The 27,104-nt window shown below is 36.6% G+C and overlaps 1 protein-coding gene across 1 annotated transcript in view; it reads right to left on the bottom strand.

Annotated features, from left to right (window-relative positions):
• The window catches only part of TENM2 (teneurin transmembrane protein 2), a 544,540-nt gene that overhangs the window by 67,283 nt on the left and 450,153 nt on the right, over nucleotides 1–27,104 (bottom strand). Inside the window, exons 12-14 of the mRNA XM_067304576.1 lie at nucleotides 23,707–23,901; nucleotides 18,097–18,297; nucleotides 16,345–16,557 (exon numbers count right to left, since the gene is read on the bottom strand). Coding sequence (XP_067160677.1) covers nucleotides 16,345–16,557; nucleotides 18,097–18,297; nucleotides 23,707–23,901 — 609 coding nt within the window. The remainder of the gene's footprint in view (nucleotides 1–16,344; nucleotides 16,558–18,096; nucleotides 18,298–23,706; nucleotides 23,902–27,104) is intronic.

The raw sequence follows: 27,104 nt of genomic DNA, 5'->3' as shown, positions 1-27,104 counted from the left end.
GAAGAGAAGCAGGAAACCCTAATATAACAAACCAGCATTTATAGTGACCACGAAACAGAACCGTTTCCTTCATGCCAGTACTTACCTGTTCACACCCGTATTTCTAATCCTATTTGAATTTGGGGATGTGAGAGGATAGGATGTGTGCATGCACTGTAGGACACCACAGCGAGAACACTCTTTTCTTTGAAAAGAAAATCAGAGAACAAGCAGCTATGAGAGAACAAGCTTAGCTATGGTGCTGAGTGGTGAGCAACAGCCTAGCTAATGCACCATAAAGGGTTTGTAGGATGTCTGCCTTAAAACCTATGGACCAGAGCGACCTGGTCTGATGTCTGACCGCATAACTAACCCTGCTTTGAGCAGGAGGTCGGACCAGATGATCTCCTGACATCCCTTCCAACCTGAATTATGTACGATCCTACCAATTCTAGGGCGTCATAATGCATAATTCTCAGGGCAGGGAATAACAGTTTTCTCAGGCATTATTACAATATAATTACTTGTTATTCATCAGATATTGATGTCTGTACAGAATTAATAATTTAGCAACTAACTTAAAGGTATGCAGATCCTGTATAACTGTGCAGGGTATCTGTATCGAAAGAATAAACATGAGCCTTAATACAAGCACACATTTTCCTCCATCACTGCATATCAAATTAATATGCTCTATGAGCATCTATCCCTTAATTTGTACAGAACTTTGCAATCCCTTTAGGACTGAAAGAACTATATAGCTAGATATGTATTATATTTTGCAGTTGGCCTTCTTAAAGCATTCATGGAAAATATGGCGGCACACTGTATGGTTTTCAGACCAGAGCATCCAAACATTTCAGCTATCCAAAGGAAAATCAAAAGAAAGGGTCAAAGAAAAAAAAATACACAAAAACAGACACTCAATGCATCTCACACCCTTTCTGGCTTGTGGAAAACTTAAATCTTCTTGACAGCAAAGTATGATTAAGAAGTGACAACAAATAATAGATATTTGAATATTACGAACACAAGATACATTTGTTTTTAGAGCTGGAGTTTATGGACTTTAAATGGATTTGTAAAGGATGAAATAATGCCCAAGTCACAGGAGAAATATTCCACCATATAGACAATGTATGTAAAACAAAATAAAATACATAAATAATACACCTTGAGTTATGTGAGTATTTGTGAATGCTGGGCTGTTTAGCAGATGTAGCATAGAAGATGGATATTTCACTACATTAAATATGTTTTAGATATATGCCTTTCATTCTAAAGTGCTAGACATTTTCTGCATCCCTTTTCAATATATATAAGCTCATGAACAATATCATTCGATTTTCCTGGTTTTTATATGTACCAACTGCACAAATAACCAATAAAAAGCAACAGGAATAGAAATGCTATTTTTATACCATTTTAGATTCATGACCAAACTGTTTTTAATCCTGCATGCACAGACAAAGCCTAGGATAACTTCCTTTGTTTGTTACTTCCTTATCTGCCTAAATGGTAAAGAAAAAAATGGTAAAGGAAAATCCGATAATCCTTCAAACATAGCCAGTTGCCTTGATATTTAAATACTAAATAAATCTGAAATATTGATTTTGATCTCACCATTTCACCTCCAAGAAAGCCTAGAGCATTTAATCAGTATTTGGAAGGAATTTAAAGGTGAAGAACTCCTTAAGTGCTGCTTGCTTTATATTAAAAATGTTCATTATCAGGCAACTCATAACTCTCCTCCTCCCCTGGCCTCACTAGAAATGACCTTAATTCTCTGGGACAAATATTTAAGCCAGCTTTCTGCTTATAGACAGGGTATTTCTTTTCCATTTCTCAGTTGAAGCCATCTGAAGCATCAACTAGGCTTTTAACTTCACTGCCCTGCATCTGTATTTGACACAGTTTTTAAAGCATGCTGGGATAGGCAGGCTGTTATTAGTTATAATGGGACTTGTTTGCTAGGAACAGCTCTCCAGGGAAGAGAAACACGATGTCTAAGTGAGTTGGAGACAGCAGCCGAGAATCTAGAGAGCAGTCTACCTCCGCTGTAAAGGAAGTGAAGGATCAATGCATTGGCTTAGCACACTTTGCTCCGTGATTCATCCCAGGTGAAAAGGCGCAAAACTATGCATTGTCATGATATTCGCTTCAGTTAAAAAAAAAAAAAAAAGGGAAAAGCAGAATCAACATTATTAAAAACAAAAGATCAGTCAAAAAGAATTTCTAATAACATTTAAAAAAATCTAACATTTGTGAATGGGTCAGCTAAATGACAATTAAGGTTATTAATTATTTTAGGAATGTTAAAGGGAAAATAACCAAAACATAAGTTTATTTCAAAGACTTGCATTATTTCCCCCTTGGTGTTCAAATAAAATTATAACTGATATATGGTATAATTTATTATAAAATTATACCATACTCTCCCTGTTTCCAGTAATTTCAGTTGGGTACAGTATCTTTCCCCATTTCTTGTACATAGCTGAACAGCTGCCACATTCTGAGGATTTCAGAACATGTCAGAAACACATTAATTAGGCTTTACTGTACACAATTTGTTCACCACTGAGAAATGAAGTGGTATATAGCAGCTTTTTAACACTGCACAGAAATATTTTATCAGTTTAGAGCAGAGAGTGAGAAGTTCTGCCCTAACCCAAACTGCAGAAGTCTTCACTTACTTGAAATACTCCACTATATATTTCATGGCTAGCTAACAAAAGAACACCTCGCAATATCAAAATATTAGTTGAAGGCCTCTCACCTGAAGACGGATGCAGTTTGACTCTATTGAGTTTATGAGATCTCCACAGGACTTAATCAAGCAAAGTCAACTTTGGAACAGCTTTAGGTTTCAAAGTAAATACATATTGGGGAATACGTTTAACCAGGCATAGCGACTATCCAATTTACTGTAATAACTTCTGCAAGTGGTTAGGAACCTTTCACAAAAATCCTTCTTAATCTGGGTATCACTGACTGGAAAAACCAACCTGCAGTTTAATGACACAGGACTGCCTTCCTAGGCAACATACGTATCAGTAAACTGGAGACATTAAAGTGCATTTTCCAGCACGCACACCTGCTTTTGTTTTGAATGAAACAACTTACTGATTTTAATTATTTCCTAATCTGAAATGAAGTAACTGAATTTGAGTAAAGGACCAGCAGTAGGAGCCCTGTAAAACATCATCTTTAATAAACAATTTTTAATCATAGGACTACTGTCATTTGTTGCTGTCTTTCCGCATGTTTTATAACATTTTTATCTCAAGTGCCACAATATGGAAAATGAAACAAAAAAATTAAAACCTTGGGGCATATTATGCAAATGATTTTTAAGGGCAGTTCCCATTAAATCTCAATAGGAATATCTGGCTTAAGAAATCAGATATGCAATATACATCTTACTAGAAAATTTGAAAAATATAGCATTTTATCTCAAAAATGCCGATGAAATCCTAAAGGGGAAGTACCAGATACAGTTTAAAATGGAAAGTGAATATTTTAAATATCTCCAATTCTCCTGAATAAATATCTTCCCTTAAAAATATTTCATATTTAATACTTTCCATGCAGTAATACTTTTCAATTAGGTAATAAGCATTTCAAGATATGATAACTAGAAACACAAATACTGGTGAGAGAAGACAGACTTTACTTATTGAACGCTCTGTGTATAAAAGATTAAAAGGAAGGGGGAAATCATCAGATTTTAATGAGCACCATCCTCATTTTATTTGAACAAAATTTCACATAGTTTGAAAGTATTAACAATTTTAAAGACTCACTTTAGAATATCTGCATAGTTTGGTATCTGAGTGGTATCTCATATGTAATTAAGTTTTTTGATAAGGGATATGAACTATTGTTTGAAATAAAGGGTGGGACTGGCCAATTTTGATTCACTTTTTTCTTCAGCACATAAGCAAGCAAAATTATTATAAAATTCTTTAACAAAAGATTCCAATAAAAAATCATAAAACTGATAACCTCTCCAGGCCCATCTGCATTTGAATTACGGAAAGGCTGCAACTGCAAGCTAATGCTTAAGAATCAGTATAGATTTTGATAGGGTTTTAATTTCCCCTTCAGCTTTCTAGCTACACAAGCAGTCACTACCCAGACGTATACACGTGTTAGGTTTCTGATTTAGAACCATCTTTGTAGAGGAGTAATGCAGAAGCAATGAGTGCAGACCCGTTTACACAAGCTTAGCATTTTCTACAGGATAGCACTCACCCAGTATTTCCTTCAAGTAAATGTTACCCCCTCAACCTTCATAAAGACAAAGTGACCTTGACTTTAATAACCAGTTCTCCAAATATGGAAGTTCTTCCTCATTCTAAATCCAATATATTTCTGACTGTTTCTATTTTGGCAAAGAAGGTTCAACCCTGCACAGGACATACTGAAAATATATATGGATTGGCTTCACGATAAAGAATCAATTAATAACGATCCAAGCCAGGCAGTAGCAAAATGCAATTTCCCCCCTAGTTTCCAAAGAAACCAACAAACAGATGCATTGGATCTAAAAATCTATGTCCCTATACAATTTTTTCCAAACTCAACTATCTATTACCAATGTTGCATGGGGAGCAATGTCAACTTTCATTTCCTTTTCATATTTCTAACAAACTCCTATGCAGTGATTTTCTCTCTTAAGTCTAAGACATCTTTCAAATCTATTGGAAACAAGAAAAGGCACATTACCATTGTTTTTCCTGTACTGTTATCAGATTACTCTGCAAAAAATTATTTGTGGGTTATAGAATTAATCAGAATTTGTTAACATTTTGTTTCATATTGTGCTTTCTGTTTTCAACAGTAAATAATGATCATGACCCGTGGCTTCCTGCTCAAAATACTATTTTGCTTGTTTAAAAGCAAGTGCTTCTGCAATTTAAAAATAAAAAGAAAATACGTGAGAGGGAGAGAAACACCCAACTTTTTTTTTCTAACTGCTTAATTTTAGGCACACTGCCTTCCATTGTAAGGTTGCATACTATAACGCTAATTCCTCTACTAATTCCAGAGGGAAGTGATCTGTAACCCAGCAGATACACATTTTGCCTTGCTTTATTAAATGGAAAGCAAAAGAAGTCAGATCAGTTTATACTTAAAATACGCTGAAAAGTTGATGGCAACATGCTACAGGAACTGAGTTCTACCTTCTGGTATTCCCAGTGGTCAAAACAAAAAGTCAGTTCTCTCATCTGTGCTAATGTCTCTTTGGCTTTAGGAGAATCAGCATCATCTGTGACATTTAGGCTTTTTGTGGGGGTGCGTACTGAGTTTACAAAAATAACATCAGTGCTACTCTTGAGGGTCTCACTCCACAAACAGTCCAGCAACCACTTTTGATTTCTACCAATTGGAAAATCACAGTGTTTGATGTGGTGCTACTTTTATGATCAATAAAACATCATTTTGTAGGGAAAAATGCTACTGCTAAATTGATCTTTTTCATTCATTTTGTCTTTTTGTTAATTGTCCTCTAAGCTTTGCTTCTAGCCTAACATCACAATATATTTTTCACTACAAAATGCTTTAGTTTTTAATTAAAAAAGAAAGATTTTAATTCATGATTGGACTATTTATTTCTTAAATAATAAAACCATTATTGCTACTGTTTCTCTGTTTCTTGCTTTCATCTTCAGAACAGGGACTGCATCATGAAGCACTGCGGTTTCTTAGCTTAGTTGTTCGATCCTCTGAATGACTACTTGAAAGCAAATTAAAACATATGTGGTCTAGATTCATTATGAATCTTACTCACTTGTCATACTCATGAATAAATTCACTCTTTCAACATCTACCTAAAAGATCACATCTGCAATTTTATAATTGACTGGAATGAATACAGCAGAGATGCATCTTTTTGTCATATGGGTTTCTGTAAAAATATATTAAAATGTTAAAAGTGCAGATCATTTTTAATTATATGAAAGATTAACTATCAGCTCTTGTAGTTCAACTCTACCCTAATCACCCAAGAACACTTAGAAAGAAAGGCTTAAACCGCTCCTTGCAGCTATTTTGCATGGTATCTTACTTTACAGCATATAAAAAGCATGCCATAGTCTACTGATGCCGAGTAGACTGACCTACTCTGCACTGGACTGTTAAATATTGTGAACAGAAACTAAAAATACAATGGGATTAGGAAAAAGCTATAAACCCTGACACTGACTGGCAGTTTTTCAAAATTATGGCTCTCTATTTACAGAATGCAGGAAACCCACAGCCTTCTACCAGCGTTGTATAATGGATACAATACAAACGAGAAGGATTTGGGTGCCATTATGCAAACTGTGTTTGAGCAAACACGAAACCTGTTTCACACTTGAACATCTGGGACTCACTGCGTGGCTCCCGGTAACCAACGAGACAGCACAAGAAGAGGCAATGAATCCCAGATGTTAGACACAGGTCATGGGCCATAGAGCTGGCAGATTGCAGTGAGGGGGAAGTAAAAGGATCTTTTAAGCGTATTGGAATGAGAGGGAGGAAAGTTTTGATTTGGATAAGCTGACAGCCATGTCTCACCTGCCTAAACGGTCACTAGGGATAATGTTAAGATCCACCAGACACTGAAGTTTTTGTTAAAGTTATTACTTTTGCATCAAAACCATTTAACTGTTTAACAGAGGTATTTATTTGCATTGAAACATTCAAGTCAAGTGAGTAGTACCCAATGTTCAGGGTCAGCTCTCATATTTGATAATCTTCAAGGAGGGAGCTGGACCATGAAACCTTTCTGCTCTAATCCTGTTACTGGACAGAACGGGGCAAGTACAGTAACCTTAATTTCTCATGTCCCCCTTTTCTCTAGGCTTTAGCAATATGACTGTGAACTGCTGCTACAGTAAGAAACTGATATTGTTTTGCCTCTGCCTACTCTGCATGGATGTGTTTTGAATATAATTCACACAATGAGATGGACAGTTATATGCGAATCAATACTGTATCACTGAAAATACTACAGAAGCATGTGCTGGAAATTGCAGAAATCTAAACACTTAGTTACAATATTAATGGCAGCCAGAAAGTAGGTAATCGTGACCCCACCACTACTTCAATTGTCTGCACATTCAATACACAGAGATGAACAAGGCCCATAACCCGAGAGCTGAGCACCTTCAAGAATGCTCATGTATCCAGTACATTTCAGTTACATAATTAATACGCCAGAAATACTACACTACAAGAAGATTCCTAACTAACAGAATACTTGGCTTCTGTTGGTATGTGTAGAAGAACTTTATCTAAAAAGAAATAGACTGAGGCTATCTGTGGGAAGTATTTCCAGAAGTTAAGGTTATCCTAATAAGCATTTAATGAGCAGGTCAGAATAGGGATGGAGGCATAGGACAGGAGAAAAGTAGTGAGTAACACAAATTTTGTAAGAACTTTGTTCAATAAGAACGGGTCAGGATACAGCCTACCCCATAACTGGCATTCTGAACAAGTCCCCACATTCATTACTTAAGGATTTAAAACAACTGGTATTAGTGAGGGGTCTTATGGAAAGCGCTGTGCAAGAAGGATGTATCAGTATTCAACATCAGTGTGCATTTCATTCCCGGTGAGTAGTTTCTACACAACAGATAACTGACAGTCTAAAGAAAAAGCTTTCGATAGTCTCAGTTTTTTTTCTCCCAAGCCCTAAATAGATCACACAGCAAAATTCTGAACTGACAGTTCAGAGATGCTACAAAGATGTTTTTTTTTTCTTTTCTTTCTGACACTAATATTTTTAATACAATATTAAACTAAGAAAATATCAAATGGAGCATTTCAAAACCATCAAATATCTTAGGAAAACAAGTCTCTAACTTCTAACACACTCTACTGTTAATTTGATACTATGTAGCAATCGGAGAAAAAATACCCAAGAAAGCTGAAGAGGTAAGGCCTTGTGTCTGAATTATTATTCTATTTTAGAGTAGAGTTTGTAGCAGTCAGGCAGAACACACTTGGCCTTATCTGCATCTTCAAGAATAAAAGATTATGTTAAACTGATATTAAAGATACAAGAATTATATTTCGAGGAGGTATAAGCAAGGATGCAAGGGATTAATGAAAAGATATCTTAAAAAAAGAATACTAATTGTAGTCCTCAAAAGGATGGGCAGGTATTGTTTTCTTTTGTATTAATTTATTATTAAGAAATATACATATGTTTTTTCCAAGATCTTATACTACCTATCCGTCTCGATACGATCGATCTCACTGACCCCTCACAAGCATTCTGGTGTCTTTGTTATTCTGCATCCAGCAATCTCGTGTAATTCACTCACTTGCTGAAGCTGCTCTTGACACCACAGGGTACGAAATAAAAGAGAAAACATTATCTCTGGAACAAGAGAAGACTGCCTGGTGCTGTGAATACTCCTATGAACAGCAAAATCGGCTTTGCCCTTTCGAAAGTCAGATCAGCAGCTTGATTGATTACCCGCCTCCCCCCTTTTCTTTTGGTCTTTTAAGAGTTCAAGAATTGGCCAGAAAAATCAATATAACTCATGTACAAGCCCCTCCAAAAGCAGAAGAAATGTGATTTTAGGTTGGGAAATCATTTACCAGTATCTGCTGGGTGAATCTTTGAAGTACCAGACAAAATGCAGGAAGCTCTGCTGAAAATACACTCATTAACATTTTGGAGCTAGAAAGGGAATAAATAAAGTCATGTTCTGCATATATCCTATACACAAAGAAAGAGAAAAGCTGATCAAGTGGTCTGACACTGCACTGTGACATATTTCAATCATTTACAGGGAGTCTTCAGCAAAGAACACAAACAGGAAAATTCTTCCTAATGAATAACCTTGCCTTTTAGCCAAAAAGATCCCCAGATGCCCTCTGTAAGATTTACAAATGAAAAGTAATTGTGTTTCTCAGCTCCCTGAAACTCAAAACATTCTCCCTGTATACAAATCTCTATAAAGCAGATGATATACTCAGGATGGAATATTATATCACACTCAGCTATGATAAAGTAAGAGGTTGCATATGTTAGTTCTGGATACCTTAGTGCTACAGAAATCGTTTAGAAAATTTACTCATGCCTGAAATACAAAAGTAGCAAATTATGTTTTAGTTACTGGGATAGGAATTAAAAAAGAGTTACAAATTAGAAGCAGATCTTAGCATGAGACCAGAAATAAGAGCTGTTATTGTCACAGCATATAATCTGGGAACTACAGCCAAGAGATTTTATTCAGAGTTTAGGAGAAGAGAGGAAAGACGACACATTTACAAAAAAAAATCACAAGCATCCCAGCCACAAATGTAGTTGACAAAGACACAAAGCTTCATCTTTCCAGCAAGATTTTTCCAATTGCTTATTTAGAGGGTACTTACATCTTTACTGAAGCATGGTGATGTTGGACTGGATGGCCACCGGTCTAATTGACTAGTACAATTCCTTGGTTTTGGCTATATAATATAATATTATATGATATATGTGAACGCATGTGCTTCTCTACTTATCAGGAGTCTCAGCTACAGGTCTATATAGTACTAGATTATATCTATGATTCCCTATTTATCAGGAACATCAGCTATAACTACAGCTAAGAAATTACTTTGGAATAGTAAGAGAGATCTTTACTCCTACAAGAAGATTAAATCAATGTATGTTAGCTTACATTTGAAACACCAAAATTTTGGAGGAAGTTTCAGGACAATTTATTGTATGCCCAATCTCTAATATTCATTTTGGGCTAAAATTGGATCTACTGCAACCTTGGCTTCTCCCATTCCTAACCCTCCTAGGGTCTCGGCTCAGTTTTCTGGTTCACTTAACAGTAAACTTCTTTTGAGGAAGATATTCCCTCATCAAAGAGGAATAACTATTGTGTGTAAGCACATACAAATATTTAATAAAAACAACAACATTAAATAAATAAATACCATTGTGCAATCAATGTCAAAATTACTGTTCCCAGGTCAAAGAAATATCAAAATGCCACTTATAAGGGAAATTTCTACCTTATGAGTCTCTCTCCACTTGCATGATGGAAATTAAAATGTAAATTACGTGCAGAAAATGACAGGAATGGTTGAGAATCTCTCAGATTAATTCATGTAGTATCTGCTACTGTTCTGTTCTGCTGAAGAGAAGCATTGGGAGGGGGGGAACCATTCTATGATACTCAAAATACAAGTGTGACACCACATACTTAAAAGACTGCATCATAGACATGCTTACCAAGAGACCTGCTACCAAGCGTAAAGACAGTAAGATGACTGTATAATAAAGAATGAGGAAACTGAATTTGCAGATACAGAAACAGCCAATGTTTCTAAAATTTTTGGTCATGTCATTATACATACTACTGAAATGTTTCTAATCATCAGTAATGAAAAGTGGTCATGGCCCAAATATGCTATGCATTTTTCAAAGAAAAAGAAAAAATGCATTCCTCACTCTACAGAGCATGCAATCTAAAACTGTTGTTTTTGCTAGAAAGATTTTTTATACTTTGTAAGGTATGAACTGTTATAGATTAATTTTAAGTTCAAATGCATTGCAGAAGTCTAATATATCTATGTCTTTCTAAATTGCTCTTTGTCAGATACAACGGCTTTCCACTGTCTCCTCCCACACACTTTCCATCTCTCCTGAAAATTGCCTCATCTTTGAATCATTACTGTTGTAATTACAAGAAGAATCAGTAGAAGAAAAAAAATCTTTGACACGAAAAGCATTATCGTGGGACAAAAATATCCTGCTGTGTCCAAAGATAACACAGTACTGCAGTATGAATGTTTCTGTTGATTATTGACTTCATGATAGTGTAAAAATCTAAATCTGTGTACTTGATATGTGGCATTCCTTCCTGTCTAGAAAAAATGTAAACATGCCTAAAAGCTGGAAATGGCATGCTCATGCCTAAACACTTGGGAAAAATGTTGTTTAGTGAAAACAGAAGTATAAACTATCTATCTAGTATTCAGTTAGGAGAGTCTCAGTACTCCAAAGGGAGGAGATTTTAAGCCTTTACCTACATGGCGTAATATTTGCGCTTTTTGGGGGTGTTTCAGAGTGATCCAATATACACATTAACGGGTAATCTTATGTGCTACAAATACAAAATACACACCTTCCTCAGTTGGATAAATGATCCGTTCCACTTTTAAGAGTGGAGTCAGATTCTTAAAGGGATGACAGAACAATTCTTTATATAGGCCATTATAAAATAACATACTTTTTTTACACTCCAAGGGACAAGTTCATAGTATCATTAAAAATCAAACTGGAAGAGACCTTATCTTGTGTGATGATTATGAAGTCTGCTTTTTGCCCCACGGCAGGATCAATTATTTCTATGCTATTCTTCATAGACATATGTTTAAATTGTTGTTAAAAGCTCCACTGATGATGATTCCACAACTTGCCTAGACCATCTATTCCAGTTCATCATTTATTGTTACAATTTTTTCTACTACCTAACCTAAATCTCCCAAACTGTAACTTAAACCCAAACTTCTCATCTTAATCAACCCAGACACAAAGAGTACTTTTTTCCTTTTCCCTACAGCTTTTTATGCATCTGAAGACTTTAGATCATTTCCCACAAGTCTGCCTTTGTGTAGATTAAGGGATTCCAGTTCCTTCAAATCTTTCTTCTTTATTCAAGGCCCTACTTGTTCATGAAAATATTGAATAGAAGGTAGTGGACTAAGGACAGAGCTCCAAATCCTTTGTTTTCTAGGGAACATGTGCTACCGCTTGACATTCTTGGTACAGAGGCCAAGAACTCAGTGGAGGGAAGAGAGGGGCAGATCCTCCTCACCTCTTGAGTTAGATTCTGAAAAATAGCATCACGGCAAGTAAGAACAGTCCTGTAGTGATGCACACATTACCAGTCTTCGGGCTTTGCCTCGTGGGTAGGTATCTGAAGGTTTAGCTTCTATGGCTGTCAAAGGGGGCACAGCTCATTTGCATTAAAAATAAAAAAGAAACAGAAAAGATAAGAATTGTCTTGATCTTAATCTGCAACAGAGCACCTATATTTTCAAATTCCTTGACTACAACCTTTTGCCACTTTCTGCCTGAAAGGAAGAATGCTTAACCTACATCTAATGGAGGAAAAGAGCAGATAAGAGCAAGGCTTCAGGAATATGACAAGCTGTCACAAAGAAAACCTCATATACTGTCTTTTGGTGAGAGAGCTCACCTTATAAGATACAATATGCGTGTAGTCCTTTTAATTTTAATCCTTAATTTCATAAATATGTAGCATTAAACCCTGGTTGCACCGGTGTCTCAGTGAAATTTTGACAGAGACTTAGTAACATTCGTATTTCATGCTTTAGTGACATGAATTACAGATGGAATTACACTTTTAAAATGGTATTTTGACTGTTTCTTAAGATCTCTCTATATATCACGCTGTCCTTACTCTGCAATCCTGACAGTTCATATGGAGAACACAGTTCTAACTATCATCTAAATATTATTTGCAGTGAATGTAACTGATCTGTTTTAGAACAGCATTCATTAACAACACTTAAAAACTCAGTTGTTTCAAGGAAAAATGAAATCTTCAATCTTAAAATTCTGGCACAAGATTGGTTTAAGATTTAGCAACTGCTATATCTTAGTCTATTGCTTTGTTATTAGTTTTCCAATATTTTTTCCTCATCTAGATTACCCTCTATTATTTAGTTGTAACTTCCTCCATAATTGCAATCACTGAATAGTAATCACTTAATAAACATATCCTGACAGATCTATTTTTGCACAAGATTTATTTTTTTCATCATCACTCTAGTAAGCAATTTTTCTTCTTACCCTAAGTAGCAAAGTGTAATCTAGTGTCTGGTGTAGAGTTCTGCTTTGCTGCCTACAGCATTTAAGTAAGACATGACACCGAATCCTTTCATTTTCTATTATTTGGATATCCATAGATTTATCAAAATCTGCACAAGATGAAATTTGTGCTCATTGATTTATATACATAATTCTATTGCTGCACATAGGTGACAGCAGCTTTGGACAAAGGGCATATTAACAGGGGACTAATAGCAGCATTCCTGGAGACTTTTCAGAGTGCTTTTCCTATAATGCAAGTAATAGGGAAAGAAACAGCACTTCAGCTGAATTTAGCCAGAGAGGATGTAAGCTGAGAAACTCAGCACTGAAATACCAAAGAGTAGTCAACTGGCTATAAAGGAATAATTTTATATTAAATAGAATAAAATATTCCAAATGAACTTGGAATACCTGCAGGTTGCTATATATAATGAATGCTCTTCCACTGCCACATGAATATAGCACGTGCAACTGGTAAAGAAACATGCAGAAAAGAAAATTTATTTTGATTTATATAAAAAGCTGTGTTTCCTCAGAAAATAGATTGATTTGTCCTAAGTGGGCTTAGACTGAAATCACTGGAATCAAAGCAAGTTTTTCTGCTGACTTCAAGAGATTTTAGGCTAGGTCTAGCAGTAAATGGATATTCAGAGTAAACAAACTCCTATGGGTTTCCCATTTTTCTGTCTGAAGTCCATATGGAGAATTTCTCAAATGTACTGTGAGGTAAGCCTGGCCATTCACTGCTCCTGAATACACAACACAGGTATTCAAAACTTCAGACTGTGCACAGGGCAGGGGGAGGTGGAACCTCTGCTCGCATGCTATTTTACTCTGGTCTGGCCTGGCTCTATCTCAGGGGAAACAGACCGTGCAGTTTGTCAGGTACCTTCCAAACAGGACTAAGACACGGCTTCGGATAAAAGAGAATAAAAAAGATCAAGGTTTGAGTACACCAGATGTGCATTCATGAATATTAACTTTTTAAGTGGACATTTCTCAGTAAGCAATTCTGATATTAAATGGTCTGCTGAACTTTTATCTGAAAGCTAAACCATGAAGAAAACGCACAAAACTAAAATGAGTTTCCGTACACCTTCATTTTCCAAACTAGTAATTAAAATACCTTGAGCAACTCATCCTTGTTCCGAAGTACCAATCCATTTGTTAAGAACAAATTTTTGTGTGGTAATTTTTAGGATTTTTTTATACAAACACAGATGAAAGTTGGTTTTGTCCTTCTCTTGCAACCTTTCTCTCCTTCTCTCCTTCTCAGCCCCACGTAGCATAAGCCTCTGTGCTAAAACCAGAGCAACAGGACCAAGCTGAGAGCTCCCTCTGAACCGAATCCCCTTTTTGGCATCACTTTTGGTGCTTTTGCAAATGACCTCACAGTCAAGCCCGACGATACGAACACATGAAATGTCTCATTAATACTGCCCAGTCACAGGAATAAGCCTATATTTGTCTACATAGAACATGCAACTTATGACTGCTCAAATTCAAGTGTAGGCTAATTAGTAAGGCAAACCTAAATTTTTTGCCCTAGTCTCATCTCTGCCACAGGCAGACACACATAAAATTTCAAAGAAATCTTTCTAATGCATATATCAAAAAAAAAAAAAAAAGCTTACACATATTTTATCTACTTCAGGACTATCACCCTTTCTCTCAAGAGAAAAATTGATTATGTACATCAATAATAGCGAAAGTATTTATTTTACAACTCTGAACATTTGGACTAAAAATCTCACTTCAGGGATCACCAGTCCAGCTTGTAATTTTCAGAATTCACTTAAAGAATCAGTACAAGGCATCTTTTTGTGTGCACAGTAATGAAGACTTTAAATATACTGATTTTCTCTAAACATAGGCATATTTCTAAAAGATTATAAAGCAAAACAAATTTTGTGCAAAGCAGCAACTTTTAAAATAAGCAATTACTGCACAATTTAATGCAAAAAGTTTATTTATATACTAGGCATTTTGTAAAGATGGGAAGTACTTAATATTAAAACAAAATGCCTGGATTAATCTAGCAGAGATATGTCGATACGATGGAAGTCAGAAAGCCATCGTGAAAAAACACTCTGCATCTACACTGGTGACAAAGTGTTCCATCACAAAAGCTTCGATTTAAATCATATTAGCACACTGTGTTGGAAGCATGCAGCACCACAACATCAAAGGACAGGCCCTAAAAATATGTATCTTTTTTGTTTTTTAGTAAGGGTATGCTTTTAGTTTCCAACTCATACGTGCATCTGAAAAGGTTTGTATATCCAAGGAGAAATCAGAGGGGAATGAAAAACAGCTTGAGGGATGCAAAAATCTCACCATACTTTTAATTAAAGAAATAACAATTCACTCGTAATAGGACTGTCCCATTAGGGTCCCTGATTGCCATGAAAATCTCAATTCACCTACCGCCTTTTCTTTGTTAAATTTACCACCTCAGGATAATTAAAACAATATGATCTAGGGTTCAGACTCGGTGGGTTTCTTTTAAGGTATACCTCACAGCCCTCCAAAATTCTTCAGAGAAACATACACTTGCCTGAAACTCATATTGTTTCACTTTGCAATTGAATATCCTTGCTCCAGATGATTTTCCTCAGACTTCTCAGAAGAGATACGCCTGCCTAGAAATTCCCACTTAGATTAAAGCACAGAAATTCCCACTGAGATTAAAAAATGTTAAATAACATTTTTTTTCCTTTGTTTTCTGTAACTTTACAAGATAGTCCAAATACACTACCTGACTTGTTGTAGAGACAAAATAAAGAACTTCATTTAGGAACAATTAATTCCTCTTCAAAATAAATTTTCAAGCACTGTAATTGAGAGGATGGAAGATCATTACTTTGTGCAAGTATAACCTTTTTGAACTTCCCAGGCTGACACATCACAGCTGAGATGCAATCGCGTTAGTCACGGCACTCTGCATGAGGCCAGGGCTGTACTGAGCAGCACGCTATTAGGGAAGGGTACAGCAGCATGCTGCAGTACTGACAAGGCCCCCCCATGCTGTGATTGTCTATATGCAAACACCATGCCCACTGTCACAGCACAACACAGGGAAATGCTAGGGAGCTATTTCCGTAACAACAGGAACACTTATTTCTCCGTAACTTGACCCCTGCTCTGTGTGGTGATGGTGGTGATGTGTTTCGGATGTGATATATAATAGCAGCAAAGCACTGATGCATCAGACCAGGAAATTAAAAAAGATGCCATTCACACAAAGGAATGTTTAGTTAAGTTTGACAAGCTTGGCTCAGCTGCTACCTCGATGGACCATTTGTTACATCTTTACTTACTAATGTTCATTTGCTGTGGATTTTTTTTCCTCAAATCAGTTTGTTACTGAGTTTAAATGACTCCCAGAGTTCCTCTGCATTCCACCCTACATATTTTGAGAGCCAGAGACAATGTCTGAAAGCACTAGGGTCCTTAAAGGAACAGCCTATTACAATACACAACAGTAACTATGTTTCTACGATTTATGAAAAGAAAGCAATATGTGCCTGTTTCGGTGCCTGTCGTTTGCCTACCAATGGTGCAGTGCTCCCCATTCCAGCCCTCTCTGCATTCACATTTCCCATCTTTACAAGTTCCGTGCTCCGTGCAGCGGGGATGGCACACACGCTGGTCACATGCCACTCCTGTCCAGCCTTCTTCGCAGCGACATGCTCCGCCAATGCACACCCCATGAGTGCCACAGTCTACAGAACACACTTCTAGGAAAAAAGAGTAAGAATTACAGCTAGCGTAGGCAGTGGCAATGGGGAAGAAGTAGCAACCTGTCAAAAAGTGAAAAATAGAGTAGAACGGGCACTCTTTTACTGAAAACTATAAGCTGTCAAAAACTGGCATGCTCAAATTCTGGTCAAAACCAGCATTTAACTTTTTGTTAAGAAACAAAACAGTCATTAAAAATCTGTTCACTTATGCTGGACAGCCAGCTGTAGAGCAGTGTCCTCTATCCAGATACAAAAAATGCGCAAGTAGCATGCTCAACATCTGTCAGCACTGCAGAGGGGGAGCCTTTAGTTCTGCTTTACTCAAACCTGAACCCGTGGTGATTTTGATATGGGCATTTGTTTGGTAAGAACGATGCTGAAACTCACCCAAAACTCATTCAGCAGCGAATGGTGATAATTCGGGGTCACTTGTAATCTGGGAGTGACTGGAAAAGCCACCTGCAGGTGAGAGCTTTTGGAAACCTACTGCTACTACAATCAGTTATCCAGTGTCTGAAATGCTTTTACTGCTCTCTGCCAGCTGAAGTTGTAGAAAAGCAAACAGACGGGTCTTTTGCCTCATGCATCAGCAACGAAATTGAAAGTTTAACTCTCACTCATTAATTTCTCCAGCTGTTGCTGATGCATGAAGCAGAAAGAACACATCTCCATATTCATTTGACTGGTGGGGCATTCTGAGTCCACGGAATAATCTTAAGAAATAATGAGTAAGTGTGAAAACTGTAAGTATCATTTTTACATGCCTCCACCCATGGAACTCCATGCTAGTTCCATCTCAAGATTCAACTTACAATATAAATGCAAAAATGTAATTTTCTCCCCAGATAGAATCTTTGTTGTCTTGTCCAAACTGTTTTTTGCCTTAGCTCTTTCTGTTACGATAATCAAGTTTTATGAACATTCACTCAACTGTAGCATTGGAGAGGATGAACTTCATAGCTTATATTTCTGTGTCCGCTTTTCAGTATGTCTCTTGCCCTAAAAGTAATTGTTTGAATTCCTATGAACAACTGAAGAGGGAAAAATACCCTATTTGTGAAAAGCTATTTTTCTGTTTTGTGAAGTTTTTCTCAAATGAATAGCATTTTTACTGTGCAATAAAGCAAAACCAAAAAATATACTTACTTAATTGTACTGTTTTCCATTCCTCAAATGTTGTAAACCTATTTATAGATTATTACTATGGAAGTTTTCATTTAAAGTTGGGAAACAGATATGAAGCAGTTAAGTAACTTTTGCAGTCAAGAGTGTCAGTATCAGAATGAAATACAGACTCCTAACTTACATCCCCCCTACCTGTCAGTCCCAAATTAAGAACGTTACAAAATTTAGTATCTCATACATATGCACACGCATAAACACTTCTTCCCACCATAGGGCAAAACAGGACCAATCATCTTCAGATGTTGCAAAGAAAATTTTTTAAATTATCTGCATTTCAAATTTGCCACTGATGCTAACATTTTAACAAAACAGGAATATAACTGCAAAATCAGGAAGAAATATTTTTCTTACCAACAGAGCAGTCAGGACCCATCCAGTTGGGATCGCAGCTGCAAAGACCCGTGTCCGAGAGGTATGTACCGTGCCCGCTACACTGGTCCGGGCACTGGGCTCTGGGAAGCTCACAATTGATTCCACCCCAGCCTGGGCTGCAGAGACATTCTCCATTCACACAAACACCGTGGTTGGAGCACGTTGGATCTAAGCAATCAACTAAATGAAAAAAACAAAAACAATGCATAGAAAGGTCAGGTCACACAATATGATGTTTGGAAAACATGTAGACATGTGTTCTGCAACGTTTATTTGACTGGGATGAAATAAGGCAAATTGATGTGGTTTTTCTTCAAGTCTCATAAACATTTGCTCTGAGAATGGGAGAGTTATGTTTTGCATTAGTTCGAAATAAAACAGAGTGTGACAGAAAAATGAAATCTTACTGCAGGAATTCTGTAATGAGGAAGTACAAGGGCTTAAGAATAAAAATTAAATATACCACACCTAAGCCTTAATTTGCAGACATTTCTTCTGAAATACATTGAAGTTCTAATGACTCAAAAACTGTAGTTAATAGTAAAATACAAAAAAAAACCCTGAAGTAATTGCACATTTTTAGAATATTTTTCTTTGCAATATCTTTGTCAATACTGCTATTATTACCATTAAAATGCCGAGTACTCTGAAAATATTAAGTATTATTATATTCACTTTAAGTACCTAGAAATCAAAATATCAGTGGCTTTCAGCTTCATTTAGACTCCTAAATTATTCAGGCACTTCTGAACATTTTATTCATAGTCCATTATTAGTTGAGCAGGGAAACTGAGAGACCTAGGTACCATGTTCTAACTAGCAGACAATTCCATTTTAAGAAATTAAAAAAATAGACATAAATATAGATTTCATCTTTTTTCAATCCAGAAAAAAGAACAGAGAAAGAAAGTGAAAATAATTATGATGGAAAAACATCCATGAGAGTTCAGTTGCCATTTTGATCCTGATAAAGGAATGTTACAAGCTGTCTTTCAAATAAACTCTATCAGCAACTTTATGGTCTTCAAGATTTTTATCTTATATCATGAATTTGTGTAAGTGTACTATGCTCTACTGCAAATATCAACATAGAGGCTTTACAAACTGCCTCTTGCTGTGGAATTGAGGGCCAAGGTCAAACTCAAGTCCTAAATAAAATGAATTCATCTCATGACTAGTATATATTAGCTCACAACTGAAGAACTAAGAATGATTGGCATTCACTCTTGTGACTCTAGCAAGATCTGAGTTTATAATGAAAGTGATTTATCTCTCATCTTTTCCAAATCGATCCTTCTAAATTAAGGCAGAGACATTTTCGCTCTACCTTATGTGAACAATACTTGATCTTTCAAATCTCAACTTTTCTATAAACATAAAGTCTTGTCAAACTATTTTATGAAGTTACAGAACATTTAAAGTAAGTGTATAGATTAGATACAACTCAGAGGGTTGAAGCAAGCACATTTAGAGATGCAATAACAGGAGCTATCAAGATAGTTTCGATTTTAATTCAGATTACAGTAGCACAGGAATAAATTACTATAAAATTTCTTACAAGATTTTGATTGTAATGATGGCACTGACTATGTATTTTTTTTCAAATGATTTACTGTTCAGTTAATTGGGCTTGAAAATATGATAATGTAATTTAGTATTTATAGGGAAACCAAGATTGTTTTGTGGTTCAGCTCAGATAGGATTTGATAAATTTATAAATTATTCTAAAATTATCTAGAACTCTTGTCCCATACTGGTGCTTAACAAGATTAGAAACTGTCCAAAGTTTAGAATATGTCTTCTGTGCTATTTCTATTTAATCTGGTAGACAGAGATGTGTGATAAAACAATCTGATTCAATAAAGAAATAAACAGTCGCCACGAACTTAAAAATTTTAAAGAACACAAAGAAAGATTTAGATCTATTTACTTTTACGATGAAGGTTATTTTTTTCCCCTAAATTCTGCCTACTCTATTTTTTAGATGCTGATATTTTAATGGAAAATTTAAACAGGTAATATGTATGTTACTTTGTGTTGTATATTGCAGGACAGCTAACTTTAGGAAATACTGATGAGTCTTGATGTACTGTACATTTTAGAAATGTATCACCTTCCTTATAAAATGGAAGTACCAATAAAAGCAAAAGCATCCCTTTTCCACAGAAATTAACTATCTTTCCTCTACCCGGAATTACAGGATTCATGCAGCTGAGATTTATTACCACGGAATAAGCCTTTCAACTCCTCCAAGCCCATATTCTCCCATTTTATAAAATAACTCAAACTAACCCCTTTTGTCTGTTGTTCTAGAAAAATATACTTTACAGCTATTCTGTTCTTACCATATGGTTAAGTAATAGCTTTCAAACTTCAAATTGAAGAGTGTTCGTACTTTGAACTCAAATCTTGTTCCATTTTAATACATGCTCTTAGGGTTATCATCTTGGGCCAGATCCTCAGCTGCTAAAATTAGCATAACTTCATTACCTGCAGTAGAACTACACTGACTTATGCTGCAAAGGTTCTGGCCCCAAGTCTTTAGAAGGGTTTACAATGGTATTTAATAAGGATTTATAAATGGAGCTTCTGTGGTGTTTAAACAAAGGACAACGTGCCTTAGCAAGTAAGTATGTTAGACTTAGAACTCATAGCCCCTTGGCAGCTCAGATCATTAGAACTCATTTAGTATTGGGCCCTCTGTAGATTTGACAAAAAGGGTACTGAAAGCAATTTATATCCCTAAGGACAAAAAAGGAGGTCAAGGAGTTTTCTGAACAATATGTACTATAAACCCCCAAAGAGCCATGAATTACACTTACGAAGTTAAATGTCATTGAAAAATGACTCGACCATGAAACTGACAAGGAAAACACTGTTAACTTAACCTAATTTGTCAATTTCACTTGTCTCCCCCCAGAGCAGCGGCCTGAAGCCTGGCAAACGCGCCCCTTCGTTCTGTGTGCAAGTTTGTTAATAGAGCAGCAGTGTTTATGCTGCAAAAATTGTGCATCACAAATATCGATTTTGGTGCTACTTTCATTTCAGGTAAATTGTTCGAACAATATGACCGTATTGAATATCAGAAATAAAAAGCTAACTGGAAGAAAAAAAAATGCTGATCCACTCATTCTGATTCAAAACCCTAGTTGAAAAATGGCGCATGAATCAACCTTAGCCATTCTTTTTGGAAGCTAAAATCAATAGAGGAGATTTCATACTTTAATATAAATACAGATATATTTATTTGTATCATTCAACCATTAATTCACTTATAAAGTTTAAATAAGATTAGATGAGTACTTGCAACCAAAGAGACACCAATTTGTATTACACCCTTTCTTTTTCCGTAGCTCTTGAATTAATATGAAAAATATTTACAGAAGGAATGGAATTTTTGAGTAGAAAGGTCATGGTTGCTATTTATTTATTTATTTATTTATGGCCAAATGTTGTATGCCAAAGGTTATGCTAACCTTTCCTGTCATGTTATTGGCCTCTTCCAAGTCTGCAGTTAATACTGCCTGCCTCTGTAATCCATTTATCTTTTAAAAACCTTATCCTTTCAAGGACTGGTGATTAAATAATCTATACCCTTTCCCCTCACATATTAATTCACATCCCCCTCCTCCTCCTCTGTTGTTGACTGACAATGTTTTGTAGCGTTTCCAGCTTTGAGTGGTGTTAACATTAACGCCTCGGCACAAAGACAGATATGTGCTAGCTTGTTCTATAAACTTATCTGGAGTTAGCGGTGTATTTGTTTCACCCACTTTGAATATTCACCTTAGGATGAGCTGAATTAAGCACTACAAGAGCCTATTTCTCTTACAGGAGCGTAAGGGGAGTCATGATGCTTAGCCCAGATACAATGCATGCATTCTAGACAACTGAAAGTTAGGGAGAGAGAATTCCATGCAAATATTTGGAAATTATAATGCAGGAAGGGAAGGAACTGCTTACCAGGTAAAATTAACAGAATTAAATGAAAGCAAGCCAATTATCAAATTCTCTCTAGTAATACTAACATTTATATCATAACAAAAAACAAAATGGAATTTATATAACTTAACTAGTCTGAGCAAACTTCTGCATTCCTGGGGAACAGACTGGATGAGCGCCCTAAAGACAGTCTTTTCCATCTTTGACTTCCATGAGAATGATAGATATAGCAGGGCATTTCAGGTAAATCTTGAGTATTTCCTATAACATATACTCAAGGTGAACTGAGAACCCTCAGTTCTAAGAACTGAGAAGGACATTATAGAATTTATGTGATACAGCTTAAACTGTAGCCCATGAAAAACAAAAGAAAAACTCTAATGATTGCAATAAGTTTTGGATTAGAGCTTTAATGACCCAAGAGTTGTGAAGCATTCCTGGAAGGAGATGACAGGAGTGAACTGAACAGATGGCTGCAGTTAGTCTAGCGTTGGCAGTCTCACTAGTGAGGACCTGAGCTATTTTTGCTTTTAGCAAAAGAAGTTCACTAATGCAAGATCGAGTCTTAAAGGGGATGACTCCATGCCCAAACAGTAAATCCCTGCTCTTTTCTGCTCTTTCTTTTGATGGGAGAAACAGCTGTTTTCTGCACAGCAAGATAGATGGATATACACCTGGTGGACAGCTCTGCCTCACATTCAGAACACTCCTTAAGGACTCTTTACTCCTAAAACCATGCAGCTCCAGTCCTATCACCTTAGTACCCAAGTTGCTCCTCCCTTTGGAGGATTAATAAATGCTGGAACGTCATCATAAAGTGGTTTGAACTATAATTGCTCTGAGGATGTGCCAAGGCATGCAGAACTGTCAATCTAGCAATCCTCCAGAGAGTTAAATCCCCTTTTAAAACCATACAAATACATTTTAAAAAGAAAAGCAGTACAATTTACGTTGTTGTGCATTCTAACAGAAAACATTGTGAATAAAACCAATATTGAGCTCAATCTATGACCAAATTTTGCATGGGTTCTTTTGTTAAATCTGCTTGTTTTTGCATACACAAAGAATTGGACACTTTCAACCTGAAGGTTTTTTTTCCATTTAAAAGACAGTTGTCATTTGTGTGTGCCATCTACCTTTCTCTGATCCCACATGATTGCATCTAAGGGGAGTAATTTGCCCTACAGGAAGTCTGTAAGTAACATGGATATCTAAGTCTTTCAAATCTGTCTCATCAGCTTCTGTCTTAATAGTGACTGATAAGTTTGCTTTGTGTGGAGTTGCAGTTATACAATTTTCTCTAACACTACTCATTTTTCTTCATTTCACTTCTAAATTGTTCAATAAATATAATCCATAAAAGATTATCTTCACTCTTTGGCAAAAGAATTATTCCGATATACTTGTGGCAGACATTCTTGCTACTGCAAAACAATGTATATGGAAGATCAGAAATTTAGTTTAAACTTTTATAGATCAGTAAAATTGCAGTGGACAACATTTTTACACCCCTTTTATCACAATCTGCTACAGCAGTTTTACATTTGTAATTTAATTTCATTCTTTACTTTTTTCTACCCACTGAATAGTTCCAAAACCTAGAAAACAAGCTCCCAACATAAAAAAGAAAAAGCACTGTAGTACTACCTTCTTCACAGTTTTCTCCTTTGTAGCCAACAGAACAGACGCAGTTCCCTTCGATGCAGGAACCATGACCTCCACATGAGGGATCGATACACTGGCTGACAGGTACATCGCATTCTGGTCCTTTCCAGCCACTGTAGCACAAGCAGGTTCCTTTAGAGTATTGGCCGTTGCCACTGCACAGTACTGGGCAGGCAGCTGGAAAATTGAATGAAAGAAAAACAGCATACAGGGTCATATATGTACTCACATAAAAGTGCTCTCAAAATCTACTACCAACTACTTACACATATATTTAAATACTTTAATTTATTGGAAAAAATCTAAGATAACATGTACTAGTTCAGCTCTTGATTTCCCAAATAAATCATTTAATTACTATTTGATAAAGCACACATATTTTGGGCATTCTGAGAATACAGCCACTATTCCATATAGCTGCTGATGACGTAATATTCAGAAGTATGCAGATGTCTGGGCAACGTGAATGGACTTGATTCTGACATCACTCTGGTTTGTTCCACTAGGTAACATCTAATTTGCACGGATAGTGGAACAAAAACATTCAGTCCCTGGAACATATCATTATACAACATCTTTCTTCTCCCATAACATCTTTTAATGCTGTGCCCACTTTTTTTTTTTTTAGTCCTTTTAGCTTGTTTCCTGAGTATACAGATCTTGAACACAGGGATAACACAAGCTTTCATCTACAACAAATGTACCACCAGTGTGCCACCAGTATCCCTGCTGAATCTTAGTTTCCTTAGCTTCACTGCTTAATCTTAGTTTCCCAAACCTCAGTTTCCTTACAGTGAATGCTTTTACCCACTGTATAATGGCAAGAAAGCACCACTAACTCTTACCCCTCCTTCTTCTACTGTAATGGGATATGATGTGTTTGAGCAAATATTCAGAATTAATGGATGCAAATGCAGTGAAGCCTACGAATAATAAAGATAGTCAGCAGGTCTTGGATGCCAGAAATCAGATGTTGTACATACATACAGTGATGGAAAGAAACAAGTGGTTTATTAAAGCCAGTTACACAAACATCACACTAAGGCATATTGCCAAGTCTTCCATAGGACCACAGCAATCTGTGAACTTACATGCCTGCCAAAGAGCGTATGTGTGGTCACCAGCCAGAGAAACAAAAAAAACAAAAACAAAGGAGTAACAGAAAATGGGAGTAATGAAGTGAATCTTTGAGAAGAGCCACGCTCTTCTCTCTGATGCAGTTCGATAAAGACAAAGAAGTATCTCCCTGTCTTTTCACCCTTCAAAGTAATTAGAAACTAATGGCTAGTTTTACAGAGCCAAAAATATACTCAAAAGCTACTATTAATCATGAAAAGGTCCTACTGTCCTCTTGCTTTTATTATCCCTTTAACCTGAATGATCAAGAAGAACCCAAGTAATTGATTTACTAAAAAGAAATGTGTAATTGTCCAATTGCACAACTTCTTCACTGTACTCTTGAGATTCACTCCTGCAGCCCTTATTTATCTTAGCTGTCCCACTGATCTGCTGCAAAAACACATTTTGGGACTGATTTTTCAAGAATTTTCTTATTTGAAATGGAAAAATTTGATCAGAAAAAATATATATTCAGATTTGTAACCTGAAATACTAGCTAAAATTTGGGGTGCTGAGAATTATTTCAATTCAGACCAAAAACTGATGGGCCATATGTCATTTACATAATCCTTGTTATCTTATGTCTTTGTACGACAGAATAATAGCAAAATCAGTATATTGTGGTTCTTTTTTTTTTTTTCCCTGCTAACTCTTCTCTCTCTTAAGCCTGTATTGTCAACCCTTTGGCAGCAACAGTTGTTTCTTTCCTGGTGTTCTCTCTTACTATTAGTCCTTCTACTCTTATTTAATCTTTTTCTTCCTAATTCCAAATTTGCATAAAATATAATTTCCTGCAGCAACTTCTCAATTTCAGATGCGACATATACTCACAAGTGCTTTACTGAGTTCTATGAACAAGTTTATGCTAAACTCCTACTACTTCTGGTACTTGCAGTTGATTTCAGAATTAAGCTTACTGAACCAGCTGACTTGAATTACAAGGCAGACAAACATCCAGTATGTCCATTCCACACTCAGCCTATTCTACACTTTTTTGCAGGTCATCGTGGAACACCCCTCTATGATATACAACACGCTGAACTAAGAGCAGCTTGGATGCCTCATGACTAACTGTTCCCTCTGTCTGCGTGCACCACACCATGGAGTCTGCCTGTCTCAGTTCCTCAGCATGCACTGCTTTTCACAGCCCTGGTACACTAACTGCTAACTATGGCAAGTCATTTAGGCGAGCCATAAAGAAGGGGATCAAACTAGGACCACTTTCACTTCTCAAGGATAAAGACCTGGAGAGACAAACAATTCCTTTGTCCATAACTCTCCATTTCACTGCAGGCTAATTTAAAATTCTCAGTTGGGCTGTTGTTGACACGTCAGTCCTCCCCTCTTTACACACCATGGCGTAGCAGATCTGGATGTGAATGATCAGAAGACAGCTTGTTCTGAAGCCCTGAGACTATCATGATGAGTGCCAAATTTTTGGATTCCACCTTCAACACCCTGACATGCTGCAGAGACACTGTTCCTTTTTCCAGGCCTCATCTTAACACCTAAACATCTGTCTCCGGAACTAGGCACCTCTCAGCTCCTGTACATGGTAGTTAAGCTTGCAGCCCCATTGTTCAAGTCCACCTCGGAAGGATGCAATGCTTTTAGACACACATTTTCTCCCTGCTTCTGACACATTGCAGAGACTCAACATTACCAGAATGGTTGCTCAAGGTGGCTCCTCCAACTGCACCAGGACAGTAGAAGACATTCACATACCAGCATATAGCTTGCTTTTGCACATCAGCCTCCACATGGCATTTACCATGCTGGGATAAAGCTGCCAGGCATGGAAAGAAAAGGTTCCAGGAATGCTAAATGAACCAGAAGAGAGCAAACAGCTTCTTCAGACAAAATGCGTTTATTTGAGTAGGTATAAAGACAAAAAGTTAGGGTTGACCTAGCAGCTGGATACAAGCCCATAAGAAACCTATAACGAGAAGGGAGGAGGGGGGACATGGGTAGCTTTTTTGTTTTTTTTTTACTGGTCAGCATGGTACTCATCACCAGAAAGGGCCCCCCTGGCCCTTTAGGAGCTCTCCTGTAACAGAACAAAGGTACACAGAAAAATGCATTCAGCTACAGGAGTCATTAGCAGCTGAACAAACCCAAAGTGCTCAGGCTGTCTCTTCTGAAAACCTTTCCTCTGGAGTCTTAAGACTCAAGTAAAGGCAATAATTCTCTTTGAACAGCGCAGTCCACAGCAAGAGTGACTAAACAGAAATAAGTCCAGTATTAAAAAAAGTAAACAGCTT

Source organism: Apteryx mantelli, chromosome 14, assembly GCF_036417845.1.
Source record: "Apteryx mantelli isolate bAptMan1 chromosome 14, bAptMan1.hap1, whole genome shotgun sequence".
Classification (NCBI taxonomy): domain Eukaryota; kingdom Metazoa; phylum Chordata; class Aves; order Apterygiformes; family Apterygidae; genus Apteryx; species Apteryx mantelli.
This window is presented reverse-complemented; position numbering and strand designations above follow the sequence as displayed.